Genomic DNA, 12,417 nt, shown 5'->3' with positions numbered 1-12,417 from the left:
ATTAGGAAAATACCATGTGAACAAAAAGAACTTTGAATACAAGTACGGAGGAAACTGCATTATTTGAAAGAAAGATTATACATATAAATTAGTGGAGTGATCGGTGGGGACGTCCTTCCATTCCTGCAGGACATTATCTCTGTTTATATATTTACGCCTATGGATCAGAAGGTGTCACCCACCTGCACCCTTAAATGAACGACACATCTACAAAAATCGATAAACATACAGAGTGCGATTGCCTCCATCTTTGTCGTGAGGAAAAATAAGTGCCATTGGGTCCCACCTGCAACCACTGGCTCAAATTAAGCACTGGGAGTGAGAAATTCTCGAATGGCGTGCGCGGCTCTGAATGTTTAAATTTGTGTTTGCATTTGGAGGACGAGTGCCTACTATGCCAGGATACAGTCTCAGCCCCTACTCTACATTTTGTGTCGGTTTCATCACATGATTCAAGAATACATATTAATGTGTGTGTGTTCTGGTCAAGGGCATGTGCGTGGTAGCGATTATGCGATTATCTGACTTTTTGAACCACAGATTAATTTCCTTTAGAAATGAACATTTTGAGCGCAGCTTTATTTCACGCTATGATAAGACAGGGGTATGAGAGAGATGGTAACTTCTTGTCCGGCATTTGGCTTTCACTGAAACACAGAAGTGATGGGTTGAAGACGTCAGAGCCACTGCCATCGATCGGGGCGTCACTCTCGCGCCTCTTTCCTTCTTTCCCCTCTCCTTCTTTCGTGCATCTTTGCGGTCTGTTGGGCGTCTTTTTTTCGTTTTCGTTTTGTGCTTTTTCGAATAGGAAAAGGAAATGTGAAGCGATAGAGATCTGGGCGTGACGTCAGACAGATGCCTTCCCAGTGGGGACTGCTGCCGTCCGCCTACTGCCTCTGCTGCGCCTCCCCCTCTCTCGTGAGCAAGGACGCTGTGGGCCAACAGCTGCACCCAGCAGTGACCAGTGGTGACCGGCAGGAGGGGAGCAGCTGCTGCCAGAAGAGGCACGCAGCTCCTTTAACCAGGGTAAGTGCCTTGGACTACTCCACCGACCTACAAGCAAGCCCCGACGAGTGCAACTCGCGGGAAGGGTCTGTGCACCAATATCTTGCCTTCCCACACGCAATCTCCGTGTCTATCATGTTTAACGTCAGCACTGTAAATATTATTTCACGGTTACAGCACCCCTTGCCCCCGGGCTATTCCAGAGTCAACACTGTGCAGATGTCCTGCACTCAAGTGTCAGCCACGTGCCTTTTCCTTCATTTTCCAACTATCCACCCCGCGTCCCGCGACCCACCCTGGCCTCCACGCCGCCCCCCCCCCCAACCCCGGGTACAAAACGGAAAATAAATCAATGTACAAAAATAAACTTTTGTTCCACTGAGTTCTGTGTTCCTGGTGCTGCGCAATAGCACAAGCTATGAAGTGAGGGAAGGCGAGCTTAGAATTTGCATAGAGAGCGCGGGGATGCTGGTTCTTTATATTTGATTACTTCCTTAAACATAATAATAATACAAATAATAGAAATAATGATTATGATGTTTGAGTAGTGAGATGGCAAAATTGGGTACACTTAGAGGACAATAAACATGCGTATACACACACACAAGCACACGTGTGTGTGTGTGTGTGCGTATATATATATATAGTGAAATGCCCCTTCTGAACCTTGGCTCCGTTGGTAGCTGGTGCGCTGAGGAGCCTGCCGGTCGAGAAAAACCACACACAAAAGAGTCAAAGTGTGCGCTCTTCTGGACTCTTGTGTGGGATATATATATATATAATATATATATATATATATATATATATATATATATATATATATATATATATATATATATATATATATATTATCTACCGGCGCTCAAAATTCTATTTTGAATAACTTTGGCGCCGGTTGACGAATCCTCGCAAAATTTTCAAAACTAATGGGGCGCTCCGCTCAGCTGCTACCCTGAAAGTCTCGGGGTAATTCGTCAAGGGGGGGCCGAGAAAAAAGGGGGGTCCCAAAACGCATTTTACCCATACATTTTTCCATAGGACCTTTAGACACAGCTACAGCCCGAACGGCTGAACAGAATTACTTGAAATTTGACAGAGAGGTAGCCATAACGTCAAGGAAGTGCCTTTTGCAGGTCTGGTGTAAATCTGTTCAGTATTTCCTGAGAAAATAGCATTTAAAAGCATATCAATATCTATACGCGCGCAACGTGCGCGCACGGTGCGCGCACCCTGCCGTGCGCGAGCGCAATTCTGATTGGTTGTTAGATGTCGGTAAACATTCGAATCGGTCGAAACCAGGAAGTGTCGGCCACCATTTTGTCTCTCGCAGTCTGAGGGGGTGAAAAACAAAGGTGGAGAACGTGAAAAGGGGGCAGAGTGGACAGTTCCTGACCCCCTAGCCTTGGTCAGGGGGTCACAGACGGACCCCCAAGGGAGAAAAAATAAATTGTTTTTTTTTTTTTTAAATCGCGAGGTGCGCGCACCCTGCGCGCACCCTGCGCGCACTGCGAACCGTAGGTGCTCGGTGCCCACAGAGCGTGCAAGGTGCGCGCACGGTGTAAAACCTGAAAAATAAATAAATAAAAACATAACTTAGCATTTAAAAAACCGTACAAATTCACTGAAAAAACCATAGGTTTCACACACGTTATAGTTACGAATTAGCATTTAAAAAACCTTGCAAATTCACTTCAAAAACCATAGGTTTCACACATGTTATAGTTAGCTGGACATTTCACTCGTGAAAAACCATTGAAATTCCCCCGTTATAGTTAGAGCAGGCAACTATAACTCACGCGACCGCAATCCTCTGCTGATGACGTCAGATATTACATCACTAATGACATATGTGTCTTTCAGAAATATAAATATTTGTAATATATGTATAGCTAAAGATTAATGGAAGAAGACATGGGTAAATAAGTGTCTAAATACAGTGATGTAATATCTGACGTCATCAGCAGAGGATTGCGGTCGCGTGAGTTATAGTTGCCTGCACTAACTATAACGGGGGAATTTCATTGGTTGTTTACGAGGGAAATGTCCAGCTAACTATAACATGTGTGAAACCTATGGTTTTTTAAGTGAATATATATATATATATATATATATATATATATATATATATATATATATATATATATATATAGTGAAATGCCCCTTCTGAACCTTGGCTCCGTTGGTAGCTGGTGCGCTGAGGAGCCTGCCGGTCGAGAAAAACCACGCACAAAAGAGTCCAAGTGTGCGCTCTTCTGGACTCTTTTGTGTGGGATATATATATATATATATATATATATATATATATATATATACATATATATATATATATATATATAGATATATTCTGGACTCTTTTGTGTGATATATATATATATCAATCGTAGTCATAGCTATAATAATTTCAGTGATAATATTTCGACATGTACAGGCTGCACAGGAGGCCTGGCCAGGTTTGGGGAAATGTTTACTTTTGTACTTCGTGCAGGGCCGCAGATAGCTTTCGTAAATATATATTTGGGAGGGGCGTTATTATTGGAGTCTGTCGGCCCTTGTGGGGTGCAGTATGCCGATAGGAAGTGCAGTCACGTTTGTGCAGCGAGGCAGGTGTGATTGGAGGCAGTGCCTATTTCCTGGCACGAGAGCGAGGGAGGGGCGGGGTCTCCAAGGGCCCTGTGGCCTCCATACTCAGTCCGGGGAGTTTGGTCACAGACAGTCGTACAAGGGGAAGGGGAGCACCTGTAGTGGAGGTGACTGCCCACGGACAGGTGTGCACTCCATGCCAGAGCGTAGAGCGGTTGTCCTCGGTTGTGCATGGCAGGTTCAGGGTTTCTTTTTTTCCGTTTTATAGCGAGTATTCGACCCGATGGGATTGGAGCGCCTTAAATGAGCACCAGTCACGTTACACACTCATTGTATTATTCTCTTTCGGCACGGGGAGTGATTTGCCCACATTGTCACATTATGGTGTGCTCCGGGGTTCGGTTGGGCGTGGTTGCTCACAATCATGAGAAGTTGTGCCAGGGTGAGACGTCGACTGTTCATGGTGGTGCAGGCCGGAGGGGGGCCTGCACACTATCTCGCTGAGTGTGGCCCAGCGGGGGAGGTGGGGGGGGGTACTGCACACAGCAAGGCTAATGGTGGTCCATAGAGAGAGGTGGGTGTTATGTCACAGGCAGGGAGGGCTTGCTGTGCTCAGACATGCCAGGACTGTACTCACTGTGAGGATGGGTACACCTGTTACTGCCCCCAATCTGGCTGCTGTCACACAGGTGGGGAGGAGTTCAGAGCACATCAGACAGGAGTGAGTGGACGCAGACAGGGTGTGCTGCAGCCTGCAGGCGCTACAGGTGACCCCTGTCAGACAGGAGTGAGTGGACGCAGACAGGGTGTGCTGCAGCCTGCAGGCGCTACAGGTGACCACTGTCAGACAGGAGTGAGTGGACGCAGACAGGGTGTGCTGCAGCCCGCAGGCGCTACAGGTGACCCCTGTCAGACAGGAGTGAGTGGACGCAGACAGGGTGTGCTGCAGCCTGCAGGCGCTACAGGTGACCCCTGTCAGACAGGAGTGAGTGGACGCAGACAGGGTGTGCTGCAGCTTGCAGGCGCTACAGGTGACCACTGTCAGACAGGAGTGAGTGGACGCAGACAGGGTGTGCTGCAGCCTGCAGGCGCTACAGGTGACCACTGTCAGACAGGAGTGAGTGGACGCAGACAGGGTGTGCTGCAGCCCGCAGGCGCTACAGGTGACCCCTGTCAGACAGGAGTGAGTGGACGCAGACAGGGTGTGCTGCAGCCTGCAGGCGCTACAGGTGACCCCTGTCAGACAGGAGTGAGTGGACGCAGACAGGGTGTGCTGCAGCTTGCAGGCGCTACAGGTGACCACTGTCAGACAGGAGTGAGTGGACGCAGACAGGGTGTGCTGCAGCCCGCAGGCGCTACAGGTGACCACTGTCAGACAGGAGTGAGTGGACGCAGACAGGGTGTGCTGCAGCCCGCAGGCGCTACAGGTGACCACTGTCAGACAGGAGTGAGTGGACGCAGACAGGGTGTGCTGCAGCCCGCAGGCGCTACAGGTGACCCCTGTCAGACAGGAGTGAGTGGACGCAGACAGGGTGTGCTGCAGCCCGCAGGCGCTACAGGTGACCACTGTCAGACAGTAGTGCCCAGGGTGGGAGAACTCCCCGGTGAGCCGGGTCACGGATCGCGGTCAGAGACGGGTGTACCGCGGTGGGGGAACTCTGACACGGGTGCCCCTGGTGGTTACCCCTTGGTGGCGGTGCCTGATCACTCTCATAACATGGTACCCAAGGGCGAGGGCCCTCTTCGATTGCAGGGGTGTCTGTTCACAGTCAAACATAGGTGCTCCGGAGTGGGGGTCGTCTCCGGTTGGAGGGGTCACTCAGACAGGTGTGCACCAGGGTGGCAGTCACTCCTTGTTTGGGGGTCCGGGGGTGATCACTCTCACAAATGGTGGGGTCCGTTCTGGTGGAAGGGGTCACTGTTCCCTGACTGGTGCAGAGGGTGGGGCTCTCCCCGTGGGAGGGGTGACTCTTCACTGTCAGGCGTGGGCTCCTCTGGGGGGGAGGGGTCAATGCTCACTGTCTGACAGGGGTGCACAGGTGGGTTCCTCCCCGGCGGGAGGGCTGTCTCTTCAGAGGGGGCGGTCTGAAGTGTTCCTGCTCTTGCTAGAGAGGGCAGGCTGCTGATGCTGTCGCTCTCTCGTTTCTGCCTGCAGAACCCGCCGTCCCTGCTCGGACATGGCTCTGCCCGAACTCGGCCTCCTGGCCTGGCTCCGGGAGGGTCGGCAGTCCCGGAGGCTCATCCTACTGATTGTCTACATCGCGCTGCTGCTGGACAACATGCTGCTCACGGTAGTAGGTAGGTGGGCGCTAGCACTGCTGGCAAAACGGAACTTGTCTCCACAAATGCATTATTCAGAGATGGAGTAAACCGACATAGCGCCATTCATCCATTCATTCATATGCCTATGCGCACTTACATATTTGATCACTCACCCATCCATCTACCCACCCGTCCACCCTTACACCATTTCCATCCTCCATTCCTCGCTCTGCTGGTCCGATCATTCACTCCTTGGTTTGACGGCTCGTGTTCTGGTGGAGGCGGAAGAGAGGGAATTCACCGAGTTGCCCCCTGGGACAGCAGCGGGGTGACTCTGGGCAAGTGCAGCGCCAAGGAAGATTCCGAGAGAAGGAAAACTCACAGAGCGGCGGATCTCGGCGTCGGGGGTGGATTGGCATAAATGCATAATTGCTGCGCTCCCCCTACACACAGATACTGTCAATGCTCAGGGGGTCAGTCGGCGCTGTCATTTCAGGCAGAAAGTGTTCCCTGCGAGTTCAACAAAACAGCTGCTGATGCTACGGGGCATCAGAGGAGATGCAAGTGTCTCGCGGCTGGCTCTCTTCCCGCCGTTTGATCTTATTCCTGGTCCAGCTCCCAATTCCTGTCACATCGTCGCCCCCTTTCTCTTTTGAGGAGGGCGTGGGCGGTGGGTTTGCACTGTCTCTGCTGTCGGTCGGTTATCTGTCCTCCCAGCAGCACTTGGGGTGCATTTTGGATTGTACCATGAAAGTCACCCCAAGCCCGTGAAACGGAGCACTGGAGAGCGGGAGGACACCCCCGGCGGCCGCGCTCCCACGGTGGCGGGGTGGGGGTGGAAAGGTCCGGTGTTTAGAGCTGCTGCTCCTCAGTCCCGGATTTTGTTGCTATAGGGAGGTGTATGTATTTATACATGTGTTCGTGTAGGTATAAAGTGTGCTTCCCAGCCCTCTCCTCCTCCCAGTTCAAACCAATCACATGTCCGGGGGTTCGGAAGGATGTCCGAGGCTGAGTTATCCAGCTGGTAATCCCGACCTAATATCTCTGACTGGAGGTCGCACGGCCTCGTGTCTCTCTTTTATTGTTTGCAGTGTGCACGTGTCTTAATTAAACTAGCAATGCATTCGTATACAATGTCCCTATTGAACCTTTGATTGATTCATTCACCCATTCGTTCATTCCTTCCACCTGTCTTCACATCTATCCATCTGCCCTTCCTACAGCCGTCTTTCCGTCCGTTATTCTATCCATCCTTCATTAATCAATCATCCATCCACCTCATCCATCCATTCGTCCATCTACCCATGCATGCATTGACTCACCCATCTACCCATCATAAACCCACTCGTTCTTCTACACGTTGGTGCATCCCTTGTTCTCCGTCCATCCAGCCATCAACCTACTCGTCTATGCAGCTTCCCACTATATCTGCTCGTCTGTCCAGCCATAAATCCATCCATCCATTCGTTCGTCACCAGTCCATACGTACATCCATCCATCTGTTCATCCACACGTCAGTCGTTCCTCCATTCATTCACCTGCCCATCCCCGGAGCCGCCCACTAGACCTGCTCTACCTTCCTTCCACACTCCAGTCCATCCTTCCATCCACCCTCCCACCCACTCAACCACCGTCAATCCATCCATCCCTCGCTGATCCACCCATCTGTCCGTCCGCCCTCCCTACGCTCACCATTCAACCTGCAGGTCGGTACATGCCTCCGACAGTCTGTCTTTCCATCCCTTGCCCGACCTAGCCATGCAGCTGGCCACTATACACTCATTCGTCCATCAATTCATTCGTCCAGTTTGCTTCTCTGACACCTGTCCTCTCCCTCCTCGTCTCTCACCTTCGTAAAAAAAAAATATATACATGGCTCCTAAGCGGTAGCGCCTAACCTGGCACGAGATTCCCAGGGCTCCGGCTGCCGTGATTGTCCTTAGTGCGCTCGTTTCCTGCTCCAGTTCTGAACGAACCAGTGTACAAACCCACAAATGCAAAGGAAAGAAGTGGAAGTAAAATGAGACGTCTCTGTTTCCGCCTATAGCGGCTGAAGCGTCAACGTTACGAGTGGGTTTCATTTTGTCAGGCGTCGCTCTTCCGAGCCTAGGTTGAGGGGCGTGATCGCCGAGCACCTGTAGAATGTGACCCAACACCTTGCCAGACAAGGAGCGTCACAAAAACTAAATTCACTTCCGGTCCTTGGGGTGCAGGGTGCTGGGTTGGAAGTCTCTCTCTCCCGGGCGAGAGCACCGGCGAGGTGTCTACTCCAAGGACATTTCAGAGACCCGAACTGTTCACCAGGTATACTTGGGGCTGGCGCGCAACACCCATTGGACTCACAGGGCTTCAGCCCCCCCCCCCCCCCCCCCCCTCCGTCGTGTGTGGCAGCCCGGGATGAGACACCTTCCCGGGCAAAAAAGCAGCCGCACCCGAGCACTTCACGGTCTTTAAAAGACCATTTGCATGTTAATGAGGCCTCGCTGTTGTTTCACCCCTTCTAAGAGCCCCTGCAGCTCCACTCTGCCTATTGCTTAAAGTTCAGCCCCCCCCCCCCACCGAAAATTGGCTCTAGTTGCGCCTCTGACTTGGGGTCTAGACCCGCTGTCACCGCAGGCTCCATCCCGTGCCCCGCCCCTCTGAACTCGTTTCCTTGTACAAGTGATTTGACCATCACCCCTCCACTAATGGCCCGTTCTTCTCAAGTGCGCAGTCTAGCTGGGCTGTGGGAGACCACCAGAGACAGCCGAGGACCTTCGCCAACTACAGGAACCACCTACCCTAGCGCCTAACCACCACTTTTGTGTGCTTAGTGCCCAGAAGTGTTTCTAAAGCGCCACGACGGTGCGATATATGACGCCTCATTAAGTGAAAAGTATATTTATGAGATGGCGCTTTCAGGCTGCCATCACTATTACATTCAGGCGCTATAATTAGCCTTTTCTAGCGATCACTGAAGTTAAAGGCAGGACGTTCCCTTTTGAGAAATTCGCACATAAAAAGGTGATTGGAGATTAAGTTTGATGTATACCACATTCTGCTTGTGATCATAACTTTCAAATTGTCACATAATTCACTTCCAAGCTGTTTTTTTTATACGCAGAACATTTCAAAATATTAGACAGATAACCAGGAAAACATTGTCCAGAAACATAGAATGCCTCCACGGAATATGTTTATTTAAAGACGCACACAACCCACCCATGCTTCATTTCGCGCTTCACTTTATTAATGCTTTATTGGCCCGATTTACAGGTTGCGAAGAGTTGTTCAAGCGGTTAAAAATGTCGAACTTCTGCCCCATTTTCAGTTATAGCTTCATGCCTAAGTGGAGTCATATTTCTAGCATTCAACAGGTAACAAAACGACCATGCCCCCGAGCAACTTAGTTACGGGTCCCAGCTTCTCTCCCTCATTAAACTGTGTGACCCTGGGCAAATCGTTTCATCTCCTCCTGCATCACTATTCCCATACGGAGTGTACACACTACTACACCCTACAATTAAACCTCGGTAGATCCAGTTGGCGGCACCTCGTACTCGCTCGGCTGAAGCAAGGAGTGAGTCCGAGGTAGAGACGCTTTGTAGCAGAGTAGATCTTCAAAGGCAGCCTGCAGTCACTCTGAGGTACTCCCCACAGATAGTGGGACAAGCCTTCTCAGATCCGTCGAGCAGGACTTTATGACTTTGCATACATTTAGCTACATTGCGGAGAAAGTAAAAAAAACACTGCCAACCGCAACGGAAAAGTGTGCCTTTTTTCCTGGAAGGTGCGCCCTTGCTATAAGGGTGGGGTGCATATCACGAAGCCGCCCCCCCCCCCCCCCCCGCCGCCGACTAGCCACCCAAGCAGTCCACTCCATGGGAGGAGGTGCGAGGAACTGATCACCCCTTGACGTCACTGGGGTACGCGCTGTGATGTCACACGCCATGACGTCCCTTGCACACTGCCTAACATGGTTAGTCCCCCTACCCCACATCTTTTTTTTAGGACTTGTGTTCTGGGTGACGCAAAGTGATGGAGCCCCGCTCATTATATGAAGAGGGGTCTCTGAGTCTTCCATAGCCCACAGATTTTTATTGGTCATAGGCTGAATGAGTGCCCCTGAAGGACTGGGGCCCCTGAATTGTTGAGGGTCATTTGAAGGAATGTGTCCCAAACGCATCTTGTTTAAGAATATTTGTTATTAAATTTGCCCGGAATACAATATTTCTGTCTGAACATTTATCATGAGTAAGTAGTGGCCTCCCTGCGTTACGTCCCTGCCTGGAATGGACCAGTCCTTAGAGCAACGACGCGTGTCCCCTGGCCCGCAGCCACGCCATGCGTCCAGTATATAAGGGGCGTGGTCCATAGAGGGTTTTGCACATCGTTCAGTGTATGGGTGTATATATATATTGCATACGCCAAATGACGTGCAGCTAACCACCCTGCACACTACATACAGGTGTGCCGCACACACTGGGCTGGGTAAAGACTGGGCATGTGATGTGCGGACATCATACAGGTGCACTGTCCGTCACGTGATGGACATACTATATGCAGGCAATCGCATCTGCAGGCTACACAGTGGTGCATACTAGCTAGTACACGCCGTACATGCAGAGCAGGGTCCGCGGCACCAAGCGCAAAATGCGCGACCCGTCCCAAGATCCGTGTCCGTCCAACCCGACCCAACCCACCCGTGATCTGGTCCCACTTGGTATGAGCGTCGTTTCTAATATCCACGGACTCTCCACCCACCCTCTATGTCCACTCACTGGGCCTGGACTGTAGTCCCTGCCCACCAGTGTGTGTTATGAAGGCATTTTCTATGTATCTAATTCAGGCTCCGTCACACCGCTTTTTCAGAACGGAATCTGGGGATTGGAATGTGATGTTGATATAACGCAGTAAAATGCAGCACAATGCATATCCGCGGTCACAACAATATGGCGGCCAACCCCAAACTTTCTAGCTGCATTCAGTGTAGCCCAACAACACAGACTGGTGAAATCCGACACAGAGTCTTGGACACGCCAAATGAGAATATTTCTATAGACGATGTTGAAGAATTTCTAAAAAACCGTGCAATGTATTTCCATCACTCTATAAAAGGCGCGATTGCATCGACCTGTGACGGACCCGTTTTGTGCCATTAGTGATAAAAACAACTCCACCCTCATACATCTCCTCTCTTAAACAGTGTGTGAAAATGTTCAACTGTAAAACCTGGGTGAGCAAATATCCCCTCTGGAATACTTTGCGCAGTTTTGTGTGAGTATGTGGGGGAGGGGCAACGTTATTGGTCGATTGGTTTCAGGTAGACCCTCGCGACTCACACCTCATCATGTTCACGGAGAAAGAAGGGTGTTCTTCCTTGTCTGTAGATGGCAGGCACTGCCATACACATGCAGGCTGCTGAAGAAAGCCAAGGGTGTGTGACTGGCCCTTGACATGGAAAGGAAGAGGCCGGGTGGGTGGGGAGGGGCAGGTCCAGGGATGGGACCGAAGAGGATATTCCCATTTCACTGAGGGAGGGGTGGAGTTCTTTTCTCTGTTGTGCAAACATCCACCCTCTTAGGATCATATCTTCACCATGGGGTGTAAAACACACCAATATAGTCAATATGTGAGAAAAGTCGAGGGATGAGGAGAATCAGGAACCCTAAACGGGTTGTTAAGGGACCACTGCTACATATTGGTGGCAGCCCCCATCCAAATGTACATCTTGTGTCCAGGCCCTCTCCCCCATAATGCTTCCATGGCTTAAAGAGGTCTTCCATTGCATATTGTGGTCATTCTGGACACCATGATACCCATAGCACAAGGCTGTAAACTTAGGGGATTTCGAAAACCCCCAGTCCTCAGTATCATACTATCCGTGGCTTATAGTGGCCACCAATGGCTAATGATGGGCACTCTAGCACAGGCAAGCATCCTTGATGTTTGGTGTCTGCGACTCACATGTCACTTGTGCCCCTGAATTGTGCTGAAAGGGTTTTTTAAGGTGAATCTGTACACCTGGAGCAGTAATATATTCCGACAATTGAATTAAATGATACACATATATCTGGAGGCCAAAAATATTGATTAGGTAAATGAAAACTGGTACTTCCGGAACAAAACATTATTTTCCTTTAAAATTAATAAGCTTTTGTTTCGAGGAATTCAATATACTTGCGATAAATGAACATGCAAAATCAGGGAACTTGTGCTTTGAGAAAATGTCAAGTGGATTTTTTGGGATAAAATTATTCCTCTTCCATAGTATGTTTAATATTTTTCACTGAGTGATCATTTATGCATTGTGTTATGAAAAAAGGGGTGACGTTATTTCATTGGTGGCAGAGGGTGCTTGCTGCTTTGGTTGTTATTTCATGACTCACGAGGAGGCATTTCATCATCTATTTTGATTCTTAATTTTTTGAGATTTTGACCCATGCTGGTCCCTGTGATCAGCGCCTTTAAGATTAGTCTATTTTTATGGATATGTCTTCTGTCTCAACTTATTACGGTCTCTGTGCTCTAAGCAGTGGTGGTAGTGTCTGAGTCTGTGCAATCCGTCTAACCCGAGGGATAGCTAAAATG

At 50.0% G+C, this 12,417-nt stretch overlaps 1 protein-coding gene across 2 annotated transcripts in view; it reads left to right on the top strand.

The window, feature by feature from the left end:
• Nucleotides 1–910: 910 nt before the first annotated feature.
• The window catches only part of SLC18A2 (solute carrier family 18 member A2), a 379,609-nt gene continuing 368,102 nt past the window's right edge, over nucleotides 911–12,417 (top strand). The window contains exons 1-2 of one of the 2 annotated variants that reach the window (XM_085603098.1): nucleotides 911–1,026; nucleotides 5,741–5,883. In XM_085603098.1, the coding sequence (XP_085459224.1) occupies nucleotides 5,763–5,883 (121 nt within the window). In that variant the 5' untranslated portion in view covers nucleotides 911–1,026; nucleotides 5,741–5,762. Of the gene's footprint in view, nucleotides 1,027–5,713; nucleotides 5,884–12,417 lie in introns of those variants that run through there. The other variant, XM_085603106.1, reaches the window with a different exon arrangement.

Source organism: Triturus cristatus, chromosome 1_2, assembly GCF_964204655.1.
Source record: "Triturus cristatus chromosome 1_2, aTriCri1.1, whole genome shotgun sequence".
NCBI classification, from domain to species: domain Eukaryota; kingdom Metazoa; phylum Chordata; class Amphibia; order Caudata; family Salamandridae; genus Triturus; species Triturus cristatus.
This window is presented reverse-complemented; position numbering and strand designations above follow the sequence as displayed.